The sequence below is a fragment of the Dromiciops gliroides genome, chromosome 1 (assembly GCF_019393635.1).
Source record: "Dromiciops gliroides isolate mDroGli1 chromosome 1, mDroGli1.pri, whole genome shotgun sequence".
Lineage (NCBI taxonomy): Eukaryota > Metazoa > Chordata > Mammalia > Microbiotheria > Microbiotheriidae > Dromiciops > Dromiciops gliroides.
Genome location: NC_057861.1, coordinates 698572794 through 698597909, shown reverse-complemented (window position 1 = coordinate 698597909; position 25116 = coordinate 698572794). Strand labels below are relative to the sequence as shown.

At 40.8% G+C, this 25116-nt stretch overlaps 1 protein-coding gene across 1 annotated transcript in view; it reads right to left on the bottom strand.

The window, feature by feature from the left end:
- NUP210 (nucleoporin 210) overlaps positions 1-25116 on the bottom strand; it is a 163545-nt gene that overhangs the window by 77700 nt on the left and 60729 nt on the right. Inside the window, 8 exon segments of the mRNA XM_043977585.1 lie at positions 2657-2802; positions 9002-9200; positions 14373-14528; positions 16991-17128; positions 18419-18559; positions 19531-19637; positions 20645-20713; positions 21375-21533. Of these exon segments, the coding sequence (XP_043833520.1) occupies positions 2657-2802; positions 9002-9200; positions 14373-14528; positions 16991-17128; positions 18419-18559; positions 19531-19637; positions 20645-20713; positions 21375-21533 (1115 nt within the window).

The following is a 25116-nucleotide window of genomic DNA, read 5'->3' as shown; positions in this document are numbered from 1 at the left end:
AAAAAAGGACAGTCTCATTACCTTATCTCACAGCTCATATTATTCACTGTAAACTATTCATACCCATATTCATTAAAGTCTTTTGGCTAAAGTCACTGTATATACTTTGAATGTAATAAAGCTCATTTCCTTTTTTGAAAAATATAATAATCCAGACTTTCCATGAATTTAGACTGACAGTCCCTCCAGGTATGTCGAATTTATAAGATTTTGTAAACTTTTCAATCCTCCCTAGTCCTTGGCAGCAGTCAGGCTTAATGAGGTGATGGGATGTCTGGGTGCTGCTCCCATTTGGAAAAAGTCAGATGAAAGGATTGCTCTGAGAAGTAAAGGAAGCATGCTCAGTTTGCTGGCTTCGATTTCATCAGCTGATGTCAATGGGTGAAGGTTAATGTGGTCAGTTTCAGTAATGGTCAGACTGACCTCAGCTCTCAGGCTTCTGGATAGCACTTCTCCTTAGACAAAGAGCTTGGGAATGCATCTGTGCACCCAGAAAGGAGACACTTGTCTCTGTGACCTGGGGCTGTTGTCTGTCACCCAGTCATTGGGCAGAGGATGATTTATGTCAGCCTCTTGTACAGGACAGGGTCAAGACACCAATCTATACCTGGGCTGTCATGCCTAATGCATGGAAACATCACAGAATTATAGTGTGCAGCTTACATTAATTCACTTGGGAATAGGGTGCTAGGCAGAATCCTTCAGAAGGAAATACTTGGAGGCTGAAACAAACTAACCAGAGCTATATAGGATACTATGTTGCCCCATTGCATGGTGGAGGGAACACAAGATTTGCTGTCAAAGGATCCATCCACATGTGAATCTTAGCACTGCCACCTGTCTAACTTTAAAGAAGTCACATCACCTTCTTAGGCCTCAGTTTCCTAATTTTTAAAATCAGACTGCTGAGAGCAAAATTAACTCCAATATACCATGAAGTAACAGCTGAGAACTCAAGGGGAATACAAATCCCTCCAGCAGAAAAAGATGAAAATATAATTAAAGGAGGCTTATTTTTATTGGGAATAATTGTTATTTTGGGAGGGTTTGGGACACAAGTTACAAGGGTGGCATCTGGAATATATGGGAACTCAAAGAGTGAGCTGCTTCTTGGGAAGAAGGGAAGAGTGTGTGGACTTTGTAGGATACTGGAATGAGATGAAGGGATTCCAATCTCCTTTCTTCCAATAGCAGGAAGGATCCTGGAATACTAAAGTACAATGAATCAACTCTCCTGGCATCTAACCCTGACTGTCATCATAGCGTTGGAGGAAATATAAAAGGGTATAGATAGGAATGTAGGGAAGACACAAGGAATATGAGGCACATAAGGCGGAGAGATTCACCCTAACCTGACATACACATACACTTAAACACAGACAAAACATATGTCTGTAACTCAGGTATAAAGCCAACTTTATAAGATCATAAGATCATGATTTTAGAACTAGGAGGGGCCTTAGAGGTGATCCAGTCCAATTCCCCTCCTTCCCAATTTTACAGATGAGGAAACTAGCTCAAAAGAATTAAGTGACTTGTCCAGGATCACATACAGATAGTACGTGGAAGAGACAGGTTTGGAATCCAGAGACTCTGATTCTAATTTGTGGTGTTCTTACTACCATTCGATACTACATAAAGGACTGGGCTAAATGTATTCAGTTCAGGGCATGACATGGAAGAGTATATGTATGTATGTGTGTGTGTTTGTGCTTGTTTCTAAGATGAATGAATAAACAAATCCTTTATATTAGATGAAAAGGAATTAATTCCATTGAAAAGTTTCAGTTTGGGGCAAATTAAGGTTTTACTCTAAAGAGAAATCATGGCATCATGAGATGTATACACACAGAATGGACTTTCCCAATGTAGGTAGTGCTTAAGACACTAATATCCACCTGTGTAGTGGCCCTAAGCAAACTATTTATTCTCTCTGTGCCTCAATTTCTTTATTTGTCAAAGGGAGATGATAATATCTGCCCTGCTAACCTTGTGGTGGTGCTCTAAAATGATTAATATGATAGTATTATATAAATATGATAAGTTCTTACTATATTATTACTTTTTTTCACTCTATTATTACTTTAAGCCTGGACTATTTTCTTCCAGGATGGGGACATACAGGCTTTTGCCTCAGGTATGCCTACCAATAAATTCTTCTTAAAGTGTTCCCTGCTCCGTGAAGTCTAACTTGATTCCTCTAGTTGGAAATGATCTTTCCTCCCTTGGGTTTCGCCTCTAATTTGTACTTCTATGCCCTTGTCTATTGTGTTATAGAGATACAGAGAGGAGGAGCAGGTAGAACATCAGGCTTGGAGTAAGGAAGATCTGGGTTGAAGCCCTACCTCAGATACTTACTAGAAGACCCTGTGCAAATCATAAGTTCTCTGCATGTCAGTTTATTCATCTGTGAAATGGTGTAGTATAAGCACCTACTTCATAGAGTTGTTGTGCGGATCAAATGAGATGGTATAGGTAGAGTACCTTGCAAATCTTATAGCACTACATAAATGTGAGCTCTTATATTTATCTATGTCCCTGTCATGTCATTGATACCAGACTATAAGCTCATAGAGGAAAACAATTATGTATTATTTACCTTTGTATCTCTCTCAGCACCTAGCAGGACTCAAATTAATTGTTAAGCTGGGCTCACCTTCAGAGGGAGGTAGGCGGCAATGGTGATCTTGGCACTCAGGTGAATGTGACCATGTTTGTAACTCACAAGGAGTGTGGTATACCCCTGGATTTCAGCTCGGACCCGGACACCACTGCAATAATCTGCCCCTGGCTTAAGCCTCCCTGCCAGAAAGAACACACAAGTTAAGAATATTCCTTTCATTAGCGGGTGGGTGGTGGTGGGGTGGTGGTGGTGAAGGAAACTTGTGAAGGGAAGAGGGACTCCTAAGCATTCTATGCCTGCAACACAATCAGACTTCCTTTAGAAACACTTTGCTTCTGCTACAATTTCAGCCTGTGGCTACAGAAATTAATATAGTGAAGAATGAAAAGAGAAATCCCTTAATACCAGAGGGTGGGGGAGGGTGTAGAGCAGGGCATAGATAAGAAAATGGTGGGTGATACTTATCAAGGAAAAACACAAGGAAAATGCTGTTATAAGTAGAGAGAAAGTGGACCAGCAAAATCTACTTGCTCATTTCCATAACTCTGGAGGCAGGTGTCATGGGAAAAGCGTGTGCTCAAGCTGAGCCTGGCACCAGAGATTTCAGCTGTGGTGTCTCCAAGCCTAGGATTCCATGCAAATAGTGTTCTTGGCAAGGTTCAGGGAGAGGGGCAGAGGGAAAGGAAGGAGGAGAGGGGAGTAGAGGGGTACTGAGAGGGGGGTAGAAAGGGGAGAGAGAAGGGGAAGAGAGAAAGAGACAGACAGACAGAGACAGAGAGAGAGAGACAGAGAGACAGAGACAGAGAGACTATTAGAGAAAGGAAATTCTGCTCTAGGGCCCAAGTTGAGTAATTGTAAGAGATTTAAGGAGGTCTAGAATTATATTCATTTGGGTGGGTATTTGGTTTCAAGGAAATCATCAAGAGAGTTCCTAAGACTCTGCTTTCATTAGATATGGGAACCTGAACCTGTTTGCCTGTTTTTATTAGGGGTATGACCCACAGGAATTCCTCAGTAATCTGATTTGAGCACTGGGAAATAATGATGATCATAATAATTTATGATTACAAAGTACTTCCCATATTTTACAGTCTAATTCTCATTATCCTCATTTTGCTTTGATATTTAGTCATTTCATCGATGTGAGTACTTCTTCATTCAGTGACAATACTGATGATGACAGTCCCATTGACATAGAATTTTTTAAAATGTAATTCTGTTTTTTTTAAAATGAGTGTTCATGGTAGCTCCTGGATATTGACAGTTACATAAAAAGGAGCTTTGGTGCCACATGAGGTTGAAATCTCCCACCTGCGCAAGCCGACTGATATCCACTCTGAGATATAGGCCTGATGGAGTAATCCTGCCACAACTCCTCTTTCTAAAAACCTTGGAATGTTGCACTGCCCTTATTTCAACCCAAACACACACTCACAGCATGTAGGGACCCTTCTCCCTACCTTGCTCGAACTATTAAAGACAAAGTCCCTTTGGGAGGTAGGTCTCAAGTTCATGTTATGGTGTTATTCTCTCTGCTGCCCAATAACATACTGTCTCCAATTCTAAAATAGTTACCTTCCTGGAGATATTTAAATTTAATAAATTTTGATTTCTGCTAGGCAGCTTACAAAGCACACAAAGTCATCCTCAAGGGAGAGACAGTAATATAGTTTGCTTGTGTTCCTCAGAAACGTGGTATTGTTTTTCCATGTCATTCTAAATTAAAACAGCTCTACAAGCAATCGGAAACACAAAACAGAATGCTCAATCCTTTCTTTGCTGAAGGCAGGAAGCAGGTTTGTGCTCTGTGACTTGGAAGTAGGAGATAGGAAAATGGCGGCTCTAAGTTCTTCTGCAGAAGTCTTCCCAAAAACAAGAGAATCACTTTGCACAGTTTATGACACGAGGGAAGATGTATGCTGGCTCTGGAACTGGAGGACCTAGGCTTGTGCCCCACCACTAACGCTAACTACCTGTGTGACTCTGGCAGTCACCTAAGCACCTTTAGCCTCACTTTCCTGATCTGTAAAATGCAGGAGTTAGACTATATGACCTCTGGAGTCACTTTGAACTCTAGGGCTATGACCTATTAAGTATTATTAACCATAAGCATTTGTTTTGTTTTTGTTTGGGAGGGGCAGGGCAATGAAGGATAAGTGACTTGCCCAAGGTCACACAGCTAGTAAGTGTCAAGTGTCTGAGGCCAGATTTGAACTCGGGTCCTCCTGAATCCAGGGCTGGTGCTTTATCCACTGTGCCACCTAGCTGCCCCACCATAAGTATTTGTTAAACTGAACATTACCTGAACATAACCAAGTTCCCTTAAGATTGAATTTTGGGAGGCAATATGGTATAGTAGAAGGGTACAGGGCTGGGAATAAGAGTTCTGGGATTAGGAAGGAAGGAAACAACCATTTATTAAGTACCAGACACTGTGCTAAGCACTTAACAAACATCATCTCATTTGATCCTAACAACAACCCTGAGAGGTAGGGGCTATTATTATTTCCATTTTATAGGTGAGGAAACTGAGGAAGATAGAAAGTAAGTGATATGCCCAGGGTCACACAGTTAGTACGTGTCTGAGGCTAAATTTGAACTCAGGTCTTCCTGACTCCAAGCCCAGAGCTCTAACCATTATACCACCTAGATGCCTGTAGGTCTTGACTCTGCCACTTATTTCTTTCTCCAGGTTTTGGTAGAAGGCAGAATGGTATAGTGGAAAACAAACAAACCAACCACCGAACAGAATTAGCTCTGAAGTCAGAGGATCAGAGTTCAAATCCCACCCCTGACACTTCTTGTGTAACCTAGAACAAATCACTCGATCTCCCTGGGTCCTCTCTAAAATGAGAGGATTGGACTAGATCATTTAAGGATCTTTTAACTCCAAAATTCTATGATTCTTATTTGAAGGGAAGTCTAAATCGCATTATCTGCAAGAGCTTCAGGGGAAAGGCCAAGAAAAATTATGGGATAGTGAAAATTTGAGGGAAACTGAATACACTATCACTTTGGCTATAGTGCGTACCAAGCCCATGTTCTCTGAGCCAGCTAACATTTATCAACCATCTGTAAATGTAAAGTTTATCTCAGGCAAATGGTGCAGAAACACCCTCAAAAGGATTCGGCCCTTCCCTGGGAGACGAGGGATATGCAGAAGAACTCTGATTGCCAGCTGTGTGTTGTGAGGAACTGGCCAGCTAATCTCCATGTTCCCAATCAGCTAACCCTATGACAGAGCACTTCTGGCCTTCCACTTTCAAACTAATAGCTTGCTTCTTTCAGCAAATGCAAATATTATTAAGCTCCTACTAGATGCAAGGTTTAGTGTTAGGCACTCTCAGGATAGTAAAGATAAAAAGAGAGGGGTGTGTGTGTGTGTGTGTGTGTGTACATTTATATGTTCCTTGCACTCAGCTTATAGTTTAGGAAGGGGAGAGGTAGGAGAGGGTCAGGTACACAGACTATATAAATCAAGTTATGCTAAGTGTAAAATAGAAATGAATGAGGTGTTGTGAAAATTTTGGAGAGGAAGATTCTACTTCCAGCTTAGGAGATCCTAAAAGTTTACCGGGAAAGATGGAACCAATTTCCTTGTGTTACAAGAGAAAGCTTCTTTTAGTGGGAAGTTTGGGGGTGGAAGGGGTAATAATACAGAAAATAAGAAAAGAGCATCAATGAATTTTTTCTTCAAGAACAGAAAGGAAATCCAGGAGGGCACACAAACAGAGCAGTGTTGTTACAAATGGGTTAAATATGTGATAATAATAACGTATACAAACATTCATCCTCAAAACTGGATGCCAACAGAAGCCCACAGTTTCAATATTCAATCTTCTCTCCTTTGTCTATTGAAATATTCATGCTTTTTTATATTTGTTTGAATTCATTATAAAAGAAAAAGAAATTAGTGGTACCTGAAGCAGGTAATGACAGTAAAGTCTATTACAGGCAGTGGGGAAAATATGAACAAAAGGCTGAGAGGAAGGAAGAGGCAAGAGGAGAGCTGAGGAATATGAAGTCATCTGATCTCATCAGAATGTAAACATAAAGTGATGAGAAATGAGAGACAAGGCTGAAAAGGAAAGTCTTTTGGAGCCTATATGGTAGAAGGGTGTCTGGAATGCTGCACTAAGGACTCTGGATTGTATTAAAATGACACTGGGGGAGTGTCAATCCCTGAAGGTATAGAGAGGACCCTACAGAAAGAGGTACAAGGCAAGAATAGGTTAGAAGTGTCCACCAAGCTGAGCCAGGAGCAATTGGCAGTAGGCTTGATTATTGAATCTTGGGGAATGAAATAAGAATGGGAAATGGCAAGGAGGGAACAACGGAGGATGTAACCTCTCTAGGAAACACAGAAATTCAGGGGGTCTCAAGTAGGCTCTATGGAGATGAAGTCACAATGGTACTTTTGGAAAGCTGGTTTGCTGACTTAGCATGTTGACTCCCCCATTCTACTAAGATATGCCAATGAGTCTCAGTTGGGAATTGATAGGGCGTCACTGAAAGGTTTTGATCAAGAGACAAATATGAAATACTGGAAGGATTACTCTGATAGTATTTTCAGAATGGACAGACTTGAGAGAGGAAAACCAGAGAGATTTAGTTCACTAAAAGATGCTTTCTTCATTAGAGGCTATTAGTACATCAAAGGGATTTTTTAAAAAGACAATCTTAGAAAAAAGGAGCAAACATAAGCACAATTTGTTACTTTACTAATTTCAATATACCCCATTTTGATGTGTTGAGTCCAATAGCATCTGCAACTATTAAATAGCCAGATTCCTGAGCTATAGAGGCAACAATGATACAGCCAACTCATTTGCTGATGGCTGATGGACATTAGCCAGTTGTAGAAATGTAGTCACAATAAGCATGTATTTTACTTTGCATAAATAGTTTCACGACTGAAAAGAAGGCTTCTCTATAATTCTGACATTGCTTGCAGATAGCCCTGGTGCCTGGTACACACACACACACACACACACACACACACACACACACACACACACACACACACACACACACACACACACACACACACACACTGATCTTCTAGGAAAGGTACTCTAGGGAATGGGGTACATCTGCTTCCCAGCTACTGCAAACACTTAGCCCTGCAGCCCTGGCAACATGATTGGCCCTTCAATGACTGCAGGAGTATTAACCTGTACCCCAAAGGCAAGGGTGAAACATTTTGGATGCCAACAGCTAGTTACGATGGTTGGTACCAAACAGCTGGAGATGGGCTATAGGAGGAAAAATGCCTGATTAACCAGATCACCAATTAGGACAGATGGTGGCCCCTATCTTAAACAGAAGAAGGTGGCTTCTCTGATAATGAAAACAGACCTCTCTCCCTTTTTCTGGGATAATAAGGAAGGACTAGAGAGGAACCATATCAGAAATCAGGGCTTCATTTGGGGCAGAAATGACTAACCACAAAGAACTTTGGCATTTTTGGAGAAAACCTGTTCGATTCGATCACTATGCCAGTCCATGAACATGAATTAAGCAGCACTGGCATTCCAACAGTGTTGGGCCACATAGATGTCAGAAGTAAATCAGACAAAAGATAAGGTGGCTGAGTTGTATGGCATCTATGGGTATCACCTGCTATAGTCTAGTCTATACCAATTATAGACTATATCATTTGGTATAGTCCACCATAAGCTAGTACATTTAGCTCCTTTGTGAGGACCCAACATCCAGGAATGTATTGGCAAATGTTTAACATCTGGGCTCTCTCGGGGGTGGGGGGGGGATTGTATACACAATATACTTTTAAATTTAATCTTAAGTCCAGAAAATCAAAAAGTAGAGATTACTGATTTCCCAGGTATAAATTCTCATTCTGAAGATTTAACAAAGGCTCCCACAGGGGCTTGGAGGTGGCTCCAGCACATCCCTGCCGACATCTCCAGTGGAAGTGAGTTTGAGGAAGGGGAGACAAGGAAAAGACCCTAGAGATCTTCAGCAGAAACTCTGGATCTTGAATCTAGGAACTTGGGTTTGAGTTCTAGTTAATGCATGGACAGCCTAGCTTCTCCCCAGGTATCCTCACAAGATAAAGAGAAAAATAACAAAGTCCCTGAGCAGACTGGACGTGCTGCATGGTGAACTTATGGGAGGGTATAGTCGAGACCTAGGATAAGCAGGTATGAATGGGTTGTGATTGGCATTGGTGATGGGTACTGGTGATGGGCACAGCCACATGGATTAGATCACAGATCCATATATTTGAAAAAGCATAATTTCCTCCCATCCTTCCCCATGCCCACACAATGACTATTTTGATGTTGATATCAGGAAAATGACACTGAATGAATATTCTTGCTTAGCTCTTCCAATCCCGAGGGTTCCTTGGCTTACCTGGGAGTGGCTGGAATACCCCTTGATTCTCCACATCCACCATCAGGTCAAAGTGTGAACAGTCACTCAGAGTCACCACCTCATTAACTTCCCCTGGCATGAGACCATTGATCCTCAGGGGAAGCTCCAGGGTTTGGCCCACCCGAGCTTCTACCTGGCAGGGTATGAACTCCATGCTGCTGGGCTCTATTACATATACCTGAGTAGGAGACAGAAAGCATAGAACTATAGCCTAGGTATGGGATTACCATGAGGACAACTTTTTCAAGAGCATGAAATCCACCATGAGCTCCCTTCGCTGCAACTTTCTATACTCCCCTCTTTCCTTTCAGCAATCCCAAACCCTTATGCCCATTGTCCTTATAGGGAGCCTTAGGGTGACTCCATGAACAGGTTCCCTCCCCATGAGTACTTCATTAGTGCTGAACATTTCTACCTCCTCTCCATTGGATACCAAGATGACAAGTGGATTTAAAATAATAACTCAGACACAAAATATGTTGTCTTTCTCAGTATAGTTTGAAATCATCTCTTCCATGAATAATCAAGCTGGAAGTCACCTTCTGCAAAGCAAGTATTGAATAAATTAGGGCTACTATAAAGAAGCATGGTTTAGATGAGGGTTCTAGTTCTACTCTCTCAAAAATAAGGTTTACAGGGGGCAGCTAGGTGGCGCAGTGGATAAAGCACTGGCCCTGGAGTCAGGAGGACCTGAGTTCAAATCCGGCCTCAGACACTTGACACTTACTAGCTGTGTGACTCTGGGCAAGTCACTTAACCCCCACTGCCCTGCAAAAAAAAAAAAAAAAAAAAAAAAAAAAAAAAGGTTTACAGCTTTGGCCAAGACACACTTCTCTGGGTTATACTTTCCTCACCTGTAAAGATGAAGGACTTGGACTAGGTGAGCTCCAAGGCTGGGTGGTTCACCAGATAGAGTACAAGACTTGAAGTCAGGAGGAAGTGAGTTCAAATCTAGGCTTGGATATTTCTCAGCTGTGTGGCCCTAAGCAAGTCACATAACTTCAGTTTCCTCATTTGTAAGATGGAGATAAATCATGGAACCTACTTTCCAGAGTCATTGTGAGGATGAGACAATATTTGTAAAGGACTTTTTGTTTTATTTTTTTGCAGGGCAATGAGGGTTAAGTGACTTGTCCCAGGTTTACACAACTAGTAAGTATCAAGTGACTGAGGCTGGATTTGAACTCAGGTGCTCCTGAATCCAAGGCCAATGCTCTATCCACTTCACCACCTAGCTGCCCCCTGTAAAGACTTTTAAACCATAAAGCACAATATGAATGTGAATTATTATTATTATTATTACTTTGAGCTCTGACATTCTATTACTACCTACCCCTGACACTGTTGCTATAAAAAGTGAGCTGTGATATAAAGGTTATGTAAATATGAGTTGTCATCATCATCGTCATTTACCACTATAATTAGTACTTGTAGTAATAGTAGTAGTAGCAGTAGCAGTATTGGTGGTGGTAAAGTAATAGGAATTAGTCAGTATAAAAGCATTTATCAAGTGCCTAGCATATGCCTAGCACTGTGCTAAATGCTGGGGATACAAAGAAAAGCAAAAACAGTCCCTACTTTCAAGTAGCTCACAATCTAATAGGGGAGACAACATGAAAACAGTTATGTACAAATAAAAATCTAGACAGAATAAGTTAGGGATAATCACAGAAGAAAGTACTAGCATTAAGAAGGAAAGGGGTAGGGGGGTAGCTAGGTGGTGCAGTAGATAAAGAACCGGCCCTGGATTCAGGAGTACCTGAGTTCAAATCAGGGCTCAGGCTCTTGACACTTACTAGCTGTGTGACCCTGGGCAAGTCACTTAACCCTCATTGCCCTGCAAAAAAATAAAAGAAAAAAAAAGAAGTAAGGGGTAGGAGGAAGTCAAGATGGTGGAATAGAAAAGGTATTCAGCGAGTTTTCCAATATTCTTCTCCAAACAACTTTAAAATAACATTTAAATTGAATTCTGGAATGGCAGAGCCAACAAAAGGTCTGAGTGAGACATTCTTCCAGAGAAAGCTATGACAAAATCAGAAGGCAGCTTTGGGAAACTCTCAAAGCAAGCTAATAAGGGGATGTAGAAACTAGTCAGAAAAGAGGTTATAGGTTATGCCTGGGCTAGCACTGGATAGAGAATCAGATGCTTTTTGGCAACTCTACTGCCCAGACCCACTTCTGGGTCATAGTTCAAGGGTGGAGAGGAGCGCTTTTGGTCAAAGGAGAGAGAAAGCTCTGAGGGATAATTTCACTCTGAGTCCCAAGGGGTCAGGGACCCTGAGAAACAGAATTTTTTCTGGTCCCAAGGGAGGAGGGGCCCTGAAGGGCAGTATTGATTGCAATTCCAAGGGATGTGAGACTCTTTCTGAGTAAGGACCAGAGTGCAGACCAGGAGAGAAGTGACCAAACCTCTCCCCACATCACACCATCTTGGAATTACTAAAAACTTCCAACCAACTGCCCCCCCCCAGGCAACCAGCTCTGAAAATATCAGTGAAAAAAGTCTTATACTTGTGATAGTGTGCACCTCCCTGTGCCCCAAGAAGGGAACAGAACCCAACTTTAATATGACGTTCCAAATCAAGAATTAGGGTGGAAAAAATGAGCAAAAAAAAAAAAAAACCAACCCCTGACCATTAAAAGCTACTATTATGGTGATAGGGAAGATCGAGGCAGACTCAGAAGACAATGAAGCCAAAACAGCTGCAAGCAAAACCTCAAAGGAAAAAAAAATGTGAATTGGACACAGACCAAATAAGAATTTCTAGAAGAACTAAAAAATCTTTCAAAGTCAAATGAGAATGGTAGAGGAAAAATTAAGTAAGCAAATGAAAGCAAAGGAAGACAATTATGAAAAAAAGAAAAAAGAAAACATGGTAAATTTATCAAGAATGCTGAAAGTCTTCTGTTTTATTAAATGCAAGCATTCTTGATAAAAAAGATGAGCTAAAAAGAAAATCTGCCTTTCAATATAAGACTCAATTAAGCATAGAAACATAAACATGAAAGAGAAGTCAAAAGAAACTCAATAAAGTTAAACTGCTTACATTCCTTAAAAAGAGAGAGACTAGGAAAAGCTTCTTGAAGAAGGTGGGATTTTAGCTGAGACTTAAGGGAAACTGGGGAAACCAGGAGGTTGAGATGAGGAGGAAGAGCATTTCAGGCATGAGGAACAGCCAGTGAAAATGCCCAGCATGATGAAATGGAACTGTCTGGTGTAAAAACAGCAAGAATGTCAATGTCACTGGATTAAAGAGCACAGGAGGGGTGTGGGAGGAGGGGGTAAAAAGACTGAAAGATAGGAAGGGTCAAGGTCATGGGGGACTTTAAAAAGCCCAAGCAAAGAATTTTATGACTCTCCTGTGATTATTCCCTTTTCATGTAATCTTGGTCCAGTTCAATTATACTCTTTGCTCCCAATATCACATTCTCTCTTTCTGCCCCCCCATGTCTGAATGCCCTACCTTCTCAACAATACCTGAAAATCTTTAGTTTTCTTCAAGCTGAGCTTAAATACTGTCTCCTACATGAAACTTTCCCTGATCCCCTTCACAAGCTTGTGGTTCCCTGATAAATTTACCATGTTTTCTTTTTTCTTTTTTTTTTGAATACCATATATATGTAAATAATGTGAACAACTTGAGGAAAGAGACTGTTTCCTATTATCTTTTTATATACATGCAATAGCAAAAACCTGGTACAAAGTAAGCACTTAATGACTGCTTAGTGATTGATTCATTGATTGGAACTGGAGTCAGAAGACCTGGGTTTAAATCCTATCTCTGTTATTTCCTTCCTATGTGAATTTGGATGAATCATTTCACTTTCTTGGGCCTCCGTTTCTTCATCTGTAAAATGAGTGCCTGGGACCAAATAATGTCCTCAGTTTCATCCAAGGACTTAACCCTACAACCAAGAGCTTTGACACTAATTTCTAGTCACAGGGTGGTGGTAACTCTTCATGACGTTGCATCTGCTCTGAGATGTTCACTTCTAGTATCTATATTTTGAAAATCATCTACCTAGTGGGCTGAGGAAACTGAGAAGCCAAACAGTAAGATGATTTATTTACATCCTACTTTTCACTTTCCAAAACATTTGGTCATTAGATAACAATAAGAAGTCACATTTATGTAGCACTTTCTGTTTATAACTCAGTAAAGCATCTGGGGCAGATATGATTCTATTTTAGAGATGACATAATTGAATTGCAAGGAAACTAAATGACTCAGTAGGCCATCCCAGATCACATTTGTGGCAGGCCCAGGCTTGGAGCCAGGTCTTCTGACTCTCACAGGGAGGTTCTTTCCATTATATTACACTGTCTACTATCAGAACATGACTGCTTGTATTTCTTCCCTGTCCATCCACTTGTCTTGCACATAGTAGGTGCTTAATAAGTGTCTGAATTACAAAGTGAGATCAGCAGATCAGGCTCCTTCCAAAACTTAGTCCAAACAGAGAAAATCCTATTGGATGTGCAAATTCTTATTTAGCAGCCCCGCAAATGCTCAAGCATGCAGAGCTCAACAGAACTTGACCTCCTAGTCAAGGAAGATTCTTCCTGGATTTGTTGCATAGTTTAAAAAATATTTATTTGGAATGGAGTCTTTAAATGGAAACAAGAGTGCCCAAACGGTGAAAACCTTGGGGGCCATACCCCATATTGATCTTTAGATCCTCCCCACAATATCAAATACAATACCTTGTCTATAGTAGTTGATAGGATCACAAATCATATAGACTGAGACCTGAAAAGGACATCTGTGACCATCCATATAACTTCCTCATTTTAACAGATGAAGAAATTAAAGCCCCAGAGCTTAAAAGAGTTGTGCAAGGTCATAGAGGTTATAAGCATCAGAAACCAAATATGAATCCAGGTTCTCTGACTAAAGAGGCGATGAATGCTTCGCCCATTCACATTTCTTAAATGAATGAACCCAACTAGGGCCTCCTGCCACTACCTCTTCAGTCATGACTTAAATCCATTGGCAGATCCATTCTGTTACCTCTATGTAGGTGAAGATAGGGGCAGGTCATGATGGTTTCTGCTATCTCTCTGAAGTTGTGAAAGACCTGTCACATCTCAGAAGGTCTCATGGATCTGGAGTAGAGGATTTAACCAGGGCAGCCTTTCTCTAACACTAACCCCCTCCTTCCCCCTTTCACTTAAACCAGGCTCCCCCAAATGCCATTGGAACCATTCTTTTGGTATCTGCAGTGCCTAGCACAGTGCCTGGTGCAGAGTAGGTACTCAATAAATGATTGTTGGCTGATCCTTCTTCCCAGTATCATTGACTTAGTGTGATCCAGAGTCTCCTGAATCTCCATGATCTCATTCCAATACCTTCATGTCTCCGTAATGTAAGGGATTCTGCACATCATGTGCCTGGATGACGCTGACACCAATGTCACTGCTGGTAGTCATCACACCCTTGACTGTGACTGTGGCTACCATGTGGCTTGATGAGGACCAGGTGAAGTTCCCACTCCCACCATGAGCCTATAAAGGAAGAAAAAACATTGATTCAATATGCTGACCTCTCCTTCCCTAAGGTACGGCTCACGATGTGGGGCAGATGCATCAGAGGAAGCCCTGCCAAAGTCCAGGAAGGGGTGGTTTGGAAATGGAGCACGAGCCCTACATATCAGAGGTCCCTACTGAAAGAAAAACTCTCCTCTCGGGGCAGAAATTGGCAGACCCTCGGCTAGTCATCTGTTACTATTTCAGCTGCATGCTGGTTCTGTCTTTCCCAGAATATTCTGACATAAGTGCACCACTTGGAGATGTGGCCCTACCTAGGACACCTGTGATTACTTATGCCATAGCCTCTGGGGTCAGGACTGCAAAGGGCTGGCCTACTGGAGTCACTTCTCATCACTCCAAACTCAGGCTGCTGGACACAGACCCTTGGACAGTGAAGGGTGCTGGTTCAGCTGGATAAGGGATGCTAGGGACATCAGCCTTCAAGGACTGGGAGGAGGTATAAAGGGTCAATGAAAATGAGGTGGAGTTTCTTTGCATTGTATCACTTTTATATTTTTGTCCCCCTAACAGAAAAGTAAGTCCCCCTGCATTTGGGGCCTGAAGAATGCATGGATTAGGAGTGAAGGATGGCTACCCCAAGGTTCTAGGAGCCTGAATTCTTTTTTGGGAGGTGTGTGTGGATGGGGGGGGAGGACCATATCACTGATTCATTCAGTGAAGAATGAAAAATCAGATAGGAATATGGTATAGAAACTCCTTCCCATGATGCCGATATACAGTTTGGTCCATCAAATTCCTAGTCCTAGAGCAATTGACAAGGGCACTGACAAGGTCACTTACCTTGTCTAGGATCATAAAGACAATATGTGTCACAGGTGAAACTTGGATCCAGGTCTTCTAGACTCAAAGGTCAGCTATAAAACCATGACTACCTACTTCTTTACCCTTTTTAAGGAAGGAATTGCTACATAGTGAGCTTTGTAAGGGCAGGAAACACATTTTATTTATCCCTGCATCTCCTTCAAGGACAGTGTTTTGCATAGGAAATATTCAATAAAGCTGTGAATAAATGAAGTTCCAGATGTGGGACATAGTGCGCCTCAGCCCATGGGATCTAAACCACAATATTACAGGTCATCATTCCACTTGTGGTCGGGGGGGTGGGGGGTGGGCTTTCTGAATCTTGGGTTTTGTTTTGTTTTTTAAAAGGGCCAGAGATGAATAGTTCAGAAATGAATGAGTCAGAAGAACTCATATTCTTATATTCTTTCCTTCCCAATGCCTGATTCCACTTTTGTGATAATGCTTTAAAGTGAGGAAGTCATCAAGAAGCAGGCATTGACAGGCCAAGTATCACAACATGGCAAACATGGGTGCCTTTTCCAAAAGTAGAAAACAGTCATCCAATCTCTACCCTGAAAGCCAGGCAGACAAAGAAACAGGACCGGACAGAGGGAACTGCTGGCTTACATTTCTTGCTCTGCTAAAATTTTATCTGATTATGAGAAGGGGTGTTATTGTGTCCCAGTTTCTCCTCTTCATCACAAAGATCAGCATAGCTGTTTTTGTTGGACCCAATTGTAGTTCTCCTTTTTCTTGTCTGTAGCCCCTCCCTACAAGAGATGGAACCACTCTAGAACCCACTCATCAGATCAACCAACACTTGTACTATCTGCACCCCAATTCCCTTTTTCCACATATTTAATTAAAAACTGAATCACTAAGTGTGGGGGGAGGGGGGGGGGAATCATCCAATTGTGATTTCAGGCAGGAAGGAAACTGACGCAATGGTGGAGGTCCCAGAGAAACAAGGGCTGAAAGTGAGTAGAGTCCTCAGATTCTCTAACAGTCCACACCTCCTTTCACCCAATTCAATAACAGTTGTGTTTTGTGTCAGTATTCAAGTCGGGACAGTGAAGGACAAATGGAAAGTCCAAGACCTTTGGGAATGAAAACACCGAGTTCAAAAACTTGAAAACCATGCACGGGAACTATAATCCTGACCATGTTTTATCTTCAGGATTCTAATTCAACTTTCATCCCCAAAGGATCTTCTTTATCCCTCCTGAGAGAAAACCAAGGCTGGACCTTGTCTAAGAAAGGAGATGAAGTTGTTTCCAAGAGTAGAAAGCTACAGGGGTCTAATTCAAAGTTGCCATACTATGTTGCCATCTCTGTCTTCCCCAGGTACTCTTAGAGAAAAACAAACCTTTCACAAAATGGGTGGAGGAGGGTAAGAAAACCAGTCATCTAGAGGGAAATAGCCAGAATATTTATTAGTTTAAGCCAGCAATCACTTTTTCCTGGGATAACTTCAAAAGTTCATTTCAAGTTCACTAGGGTAGGCTGAAGACAAGGTGGGATGACAATAAAGCTCCCTCTGAAAAATACCCATGACAAGCATACCTTTAGTAATTTTAGTGACATTTCCTCACTGTGATTCATCATTAATCATTTTCTGTGGTTGATGCTTTTACCTTTATTGTGTATTGATAGGCTCCTGTTTTGGGCTGCCATGGAAAAGTCAGGATGCTTGGTGAAAGGGTGATGGGAACATAAATTTCAACCTCCTGTTGATTCCGGACAGGCACTGGTAATGTGTGGACACCTCCATCCTACGATGAGAAAGCATTAGTCACCATGGCAACTATTTCATCTGCACTGTCTTTCAAATCAATAAGCTCTTTCTCAACCCACCCCCAGACCCCAGGAATAAAAGACAGAGAGGAGAGAGGGAGAGGAAGAGGAAGAGGGATAGGAAGAGAGAGAGGGAGAGGGAGAGAAGACCAAAAAACTAGCACATGCCCAAATGATGCAATAAACTCTGACCTCCATTTTCCCAAGGGCAGGTTTTAAAGTGATACTGGTGAGGGCGGCTAGGTGGCACAGTGGATAAAGCACCGGCCCTGGATTCAAGAGGACCTGAGTTGAAATCTGGCCTCAGACACTTGACACTTACTAGCTGTGTGACCCTGGGCAAGTCACTTAACCCCCATTGCCCCGCAAAAAAAAAAATAATAATTTTAAATAAAGTGATATTGGTTCTATGGGGAGAAGAGGAGCTATTGGGACTTTTCCTAAAAATGGAATGCTCTCCTTCCTCATGTCTGGTTCACAGAATCCCTAGCCTCCTTTAAAGCACACTTTGGGTGCCACCTCCTACATGTGATCTTTAATGCTCTCTCTTAGGAGTTCGTTCTCTCTCTCTCTCTCTCTCAAAATTACTTTGTGCATATGTTGTACTGATTTATCTGTACATGCGCTATAACCGCCCCACATAATAAACTCTTTAAAGCTTAATTATGAGCATACATAGAGAGCACACCAACTTCTATGATCTCCTTGAAGGCAAGGGCCATTTCATTTTTACCTTTCAATTCCCTGCATTTAGGATAGCATCTTGCACACTGTAAACAATTAATACATCTGTATTCAATCAAATGGAATAATGTAAAATACAGATTGGGAGGAACTTGAAGGGAAGGAGAAAAAAGAAGAAAAGTGGTCAATCTGTGTCAAATCCATGATAATTTTATAGTCTGATGGAAACTTACAGACTAGATGATGAAATTACATGTAAGAATACATGAAAAGAAAGTTGAGAATTCCATCCTAGGAAAGAGGTTTTCCCCATTGTTCCTTATCATGAACATAGCTAGGCACAGCAGCACCATAATAGGCCAAGGGCAGAGCAGCACATTGTTCCCAAAAGCAATGGTTTCCAAGTGTCTCCATGTCTGCCTATAATCCTAGAAAGGCTTACTCTCTGGGAAAAGGAGGAAGAGCACACCAACCTTCATGATTTTCCCCAGAGACCCATTATTTCTTTCCTGTTGAGGTAATTGTTAAGGTTAAAGATGAAAGGAGATGAAGGCAAAATGTAGGGCTCATTAGGGCAGGCTTACCTGATCCACCACAGAGGTGAGGGCTGCATCAATCACTGTCTGTCCCTTTTTTATTGCCTTAACCTGATGGTATGAACCATTCTGGGATGACTTAAGCACCTCAAAATACTCCTGAGGCAATACGGTATCAATTCTGATATTCTGGAAATCAAAATAGACAGGGTTAAAAGCTTTCCACGACTGACCTATAGAAAAATGGCTAAAATACTTCCACTAAAAAAGAAAAAAAGAAACAATATCAAAGCCACAGGAAATCTACTTTCAAAAAATAAAAAATTGGCCTTTTTGATTCAAATAAATAAAAAGATGGAAAAACAAATCAAAGACACTTATTTTTCCCCTTGGATATTAACCCCAGAAAAAGGAAGTAAAATTATCGACCAGACTATATATACTACCTTGGACCTAGATAACTGGTGATTATCAAGAGATTCTAATTTAAAAATAAAAAGAAATATAGCAGGAATCATGTGGGAAATTCTCTAATTTGTCTGTCATTCCTATACAGAGAAGTTCATTAAAACTGCACAAGTTACCAAAGTCAGAAAGTTAACTTGGCACTGGCTACATAGAGACTGACAGTCCAGGAGTCTACACCTATCATTGTTTACTGAGAAAACAAAAAACAAACAAAACAAAACAAACAGATTTTCAAGCACTCCTGAAGTGCAAGGACAATAATTACACTCAAGAAGAAAAGATAACATGGCAGCCAGCAAGAGATATCTCCTTCACTCTTAGCTATTGCTCATTACCCACGGCCTTTAGCACATCCCCCTTTCCATCTACATATATAGATTAACTTCCAATGACTACTGGATTTAACTTTAGCTAATGTGTACCTCTTTCAAGTTTAAAGGCATTAGAATTAGGTTACTGTGTATAAACTCAATTCTCCATGGACCTCAATGGTGTCAGGCAACACTGTGTCTTCCTTAAGAATTTGATAAGGTAATCAGTAGGTAGAGATTCTGACACAAAATTGGCCACCAGGAAACCAGAACTCAAAAGTTGCAGGGGGAATGCTTCAATGATTGCTATATTCATGGCTTGTATGACTTCAAATTAGGTCCAGGGACATTGCAGGGAATCATTCCTTGGTATGTACTTACATCTGATAAATACACCTTGTTACTTGATTTATCATACACCTCAATGGTGATTTCATAAAATCGGCCAGTTTCAAGGACCCATCTGTCCCCAGGATGAATTGTGAAGCCTATAAAACATGGAAGGAAAGCAACTTGACCATTTAATCTACAGAACAGAAGGCTGTCTATCATTAAATGGAGAGAGTACCACTGGTTCACCATTAGAATGTGACAAAACCATTGATTTCATCTTTTTAGCCCATAGTAAAAAAAGTATGGGGGAGGGAAGAACTATGATAAATCATCCTTACTCCTTTTACTGGTTCCCATTCATCATGTATTCAAAAGATGCCTAAGCAGAACTGGAGGGATCAGCCTACAGCCAGGATTGTGGGGGCCAGTCCGTAGTCATAGAAAAAGTTAAAACTAACTAGCCAGTATTGATGTTCAAACTAATAGCTTTGTCTGCATGAGCCAGGTGTTCTAGTCAAATGAACTAAGCAGCAGATGCAATGGTACAGTTTAATGACCCATAATGAAACCAATTACACCTAAAATGTAATGAACATATTTCAAAAGCCCAGGTTGAGCTACCTCGGGTCAATCAGAATAATAATCTGACAAAATTGTATTTTTCAGAAGACCTCAATTCTCAATATTCCAAATCTTTGGCACAGCAAGGCCAAAATGGTGTCAGAGGTTGACATCACTGAAGTATCACAGCACATTTAATGTGTAACTGGTTGCAAACAGAAAGATGAAAATGGTGCATTTGTGAAATGCTACATGATAAATGTTCTGAACTTCTCTCAAATGGCACTGGGATTGGTTAGGGATGCTCTCTTCCTTCTGCTTCCTCAGCCAGAATAGGCTGAATCATCTTTACATATTTGTATATAAACACAAATATGCACACAAGCATATACAAATATACATATATGTATATATCCACATGTTTGATATACAGGATTTCTTGCCTATACACACAAAATATATTGTATATGCATATATGTATATATAAACATACACCTGCACCCATATGAGTTTGTGTATGTAAGACTGGACATTTTAAGGTCTGTTCCAGTAAATTCTGATTTTGAATTCACTGTACAGGAGTCAGGAAAGTAGTACTCACCCAAGTATCCAGGTTCCACAACATAAATGGTGCTGTTGGGTAATCTGGAAGCACCCTGCATACGAATGCCTGAAGTCTTAATTAAGGAACAAAGCCATTGGAGGAAAATAAACTTATTGGAAGGGGACTAAACTCATTTTTGTCTGATTGATTAACTGGAACTTGTGTCAGAGGCTGGATCTCTAAAGAGATAAAAAATAATTGTAAAAATATATAATTGCCTTTGGCTGTTTTCCACATTGGCAATCTGGAATAGTTATTTCCCAGAACTCTAGACAAAACAATGAATGCTTTTTGCACAAACAGAATGATTTCTTTACCAAAAACAACCACAAACTTTCAGAGAATCCCATGTGTCTGTAGAAGCTATCTTATCCCCTTATCCCCTGATGATTTTTCCCAGTAATCTATGCCACACACCACTGTGAAAGGGTTCTAAGTCCTTAAGAAGATTCTGGAGAGAGGAAATGATGTTGTCTCTTTATTTTCTACTTTTCATTTCTAGGATTTTAACTAGTGAGTCATCCGGAGAGGTGTGTGATTCGGTGATGCTATTTCAACTCTTTCTGATTTTCAGATCACTGGGAGAAAGCAGGGATATTTTTAGCCTGGCCATAGGTTCAGAGAAGAAAAACATCTCCACATCAAAAAATATTTGGGGAACTGAAGTACATCCTGAGTGTGAGTGTACACACACACACACACACACACACACAGAGTCAGAGGATATTTTTGTGTCCCAGCACCAGGTTAGTCTGCCCCTGCTGCAATGCAGTGACTGTTGATGTCGTCTGAATCAGCTTGGCAACAGGCCGCACTGGATCTCCCTCGGGGCCAAGTATGTTATTCTGGAGCTGCAGTTCATACTGATCAGAAGGCATCATTAATTCTGTACATGGGAAAGACAAAACAAGAATGAGAAAAAAAGACGTAAAACAATAACGCAGTTTCCTTGCCAAGATGTATGTATCCCGTTAACGACAGCAGATAGACTGGGAAAATGGAAAATTAAACAAAAATCTAACTGTCATGCCTTATGGGAAAAGCTGACAGTCTTGCTAAGAGATCTACAGAAAAGCACAGCCATAAGCAACCTGGGCCCTCCCTACCCCTTTAAATGAACTATAGCCTTTGAGGAAAATGTCCCAGCTGCTTAAGGAATAATGACATTAGAGTCATTTCTGTTCACTGCAGCAGGAGGTTTTTAGGGTATCAGTTGAGCCCGTTGCTATGCCTTCTTGAGAGCAGGAGCAAGGCAAGACGAATGAGCCACATCAGCCATGGTTTCTAAAAAAGCCTTGGAACAATGGTCTTCACTGGTTTGAGGGAAGTTAGGTTTGCAATTTGTAGGGAATTTACCCTGACCCCTAGAAGATACTGTGTTGACAACTAATCAACCTTGTCTTTTTTTTTTTTTTTTTTTTTGCTGTTGTTCTATCAGGTACATTTAGGAGCAACGGATAAATTATTGGGGTGAAAAACAATTGATTTCTTAAGGAAAAATTGGGATTTTTTTGGTGTAGCATTTGTGATTCAGTATCCATTTCCCTTATGAGGTAGGGGGAGGCCACAATTTCAATTCTCTTTTTTCATTTGGGGTTGAGGGGGAGTGGCCCATCAAGCCTTTAGATTTCTACCCAGTGTGATCTCCTTTCACGGAAGTCCCTTTATTCAAGTGACACGAGAGAGGCAAGTCATGATCTAGGAAAACAAGGACATTACAGCTAGAAGCATTTTCACAATTCCCAGGAACCATGACCCACATTATGGGTCCAAGGTGGCTCTGTCACCAAGTTTTTTTTTCTCCTTTTTTGTTTGTTAGCAACATGGAAAAGCAAAGCTTTGTTCCTTGTAAATTTTTTATCATATACCCAGAATACATAAGCTGCTAAAGTGTTAAAAAATCATTAAAAAAATCTAATTGTCAACTCAAGCAACATCATTTCAGTATTCTAAAAGCACCTTCAATGAGCCAGCTTCTCTCAATACCTAAAAATACTTCCAAAATATAAGCACCTTCAAAAACAGCACAAACTCTTTCTGAGCATATAATAGAAGGCAATGACTTTCTTGACAGCTGGAACTGTTCACTTTTCTCTCTATTCACACACATAATACAATGCTGGGTACATAGTAGGTGCAATTAACATTAGCTGATTGATATCTACACGCGTTAGGTGTACACACAGTTGTACACACTCACACATCAATACAGGAGAGATATTAAGGTAAATCAGAAAAGGTACCTGCCATTTGCAGAGTTTACTTTACTTGAGTGACATGAGAGAGGAGAAGCCTGATAAAGTTGCCCAGAACATTACACTGAAGGGGACTTTTCACAGTTCCCAGGAACCATGCCCTAAATTATGGGCCCAAGTCAGGTATGCAAATAACTAACACAATTTATGATATGATGTGTTGTATAGTGGAACGAGCACTGAATTAAGATTCTGAAGACTTGGGTTTGAATTCTGGCTCTTCTCTTTACTACCTGTCTGACTCTGGACAATTCTGTTCACCTTTCCGGGTCTGTTTCCTTTTCTACAAATTGAGGAGGTTGGACCGAGTGACATCTGCAATCCATTCCAGCTCTGAATCTGTGATCTTAAGATGTCCTGACAATAATGTGCATATGAGGGATTGATCCCAGAAGGCAGCCACAACCCTTTTGGGACATAGGAGGGTGAGCATTGTGCACTTCACAAGTGTCCTCAGTTAAATGAAAGCCCAATTTTAGGAAATTCTGGATTTACCACATTCAGACAATAATGAGTCTCTTCAAAAAAGGATACTTTACTTGACAAAAAAAAATTCAGCAAAGGGTCCTTTAAATAACACTCCCTGGGGACAGCTAGGTGGCGCAGTGGATAGAGTACCGGCCCTGGAGTCAGGAGGACCTGAGTTCAAATAGGGCCTCAGACACTTAACACTTACTGTGTGACCCTAGGTAAGTCACTTAACCCCAATTGCCTCACCAAAAAAACAAACAAACAAAAAAACCACTAATTATGAGAGAATTTTAGATTTGAAGATTATCTAGTCCAACTTCTTCATTTTACAGATTAGGAAATGGTTGTGTAAGAATTATTTATTTAATGCCTACTTTGTGGCAGCCATGTAAGTCTTGATAGAGCCTGAACACTGAACCACTAGCAGGGAGAAATGACTAGACAGGGCTCATGCTGACCCTGATCAGGCTTATCATTCATTACAAGGAAAGCATCTTGGATCCAGAGGTACTGGCTCTGCAGAAACAGACACACAGCTCTGCGGGGATATAAGCCCAATTCCCTGGTTGCAATTCCCCAAAGGAGGCTAACCAGGAGATAACAGAAAATATCACAGACTAAGGAACACATTTGGAGGCTTGACTGCTGGGTTACTGAAGCCCTGCTGAGCCCACAGCTTCAACAAGTTCCTACCCCACTTGAATCCCACAAATTTTCTTCAATTCACAATTCAATTCAAATTCAAATTCAAATTCAATTCAATTCAAAGTCAAAGGCAGTTAACTCTAAAACAAGCATGGCGACCTTCTTTGAAGATGCTGGTCCCTGTAGCCCAGAGAGATGTACTAAACAGATGTGCTCAGAAGAGGGAGCTCAGTGGGAGCCATTTCAGGTGGTCTATATACCCTGATTGGTGCCTTCTTCCAGTTTCTTGCCCTGTTGTTCTTCACTCCCTGCCCTATCATAATGACAATGGGAAACCATATGGTTCAATCTGTAGTTATGTAAGATGGGTACACCTTTATACAAATATAATCACTAGGTCAGTGACTCACCAAATAAAGCATACTGTCCTCAATAAACAGAGATCATTAACAACATTAATGCACTATCTATAAGGTACTTGCTTTGAGCTTTCCTCTACTTGTGAGATTGGAATAATACTGAACCATTGAGACTCTCACACAATTCTCTTACCATTGTCTCTTTAAGCTCATTATCTAGAGCACAAAATTAAACCATACTGGGGAGAAACTTGGGCACTGAAAGGTTCCAGCTCAATAAATTTAACTACATCCCATCAGGATAAAAAAGAGAACTTCAATATAGAATTCTTAAATGGAATATAATGTCTTAAGCATATCCTAGTAGAACAAGGATAAGAAATCTAAACAGAACCCACTGCTGTATAATCTTATATATTCAAAGTTTGAATTTAATCAACAACCATAGGTTTCTTTAAAATTTCATTCCAGACCTCAATTACTATATGGTCTTTAAAATTTTAATATCAAAGATTCCCAGGGAGCAGCAAATGAGGAAGGGTAATGGACAAAGGCTAACAGGCAATTTCCACCATCTGCATGTGTATGAATAAACGGAGACCATCCCAGTAGGACCCCACAATGTAGTGAGACCAAATACCAACCTCACTAGAGGAGAAGCAGACATTTAAAACTAGTACATAGCTCTAACTCTATTCAACTTCCTTCAAACAAACCCATTTTCATAAATGTAAAGCCT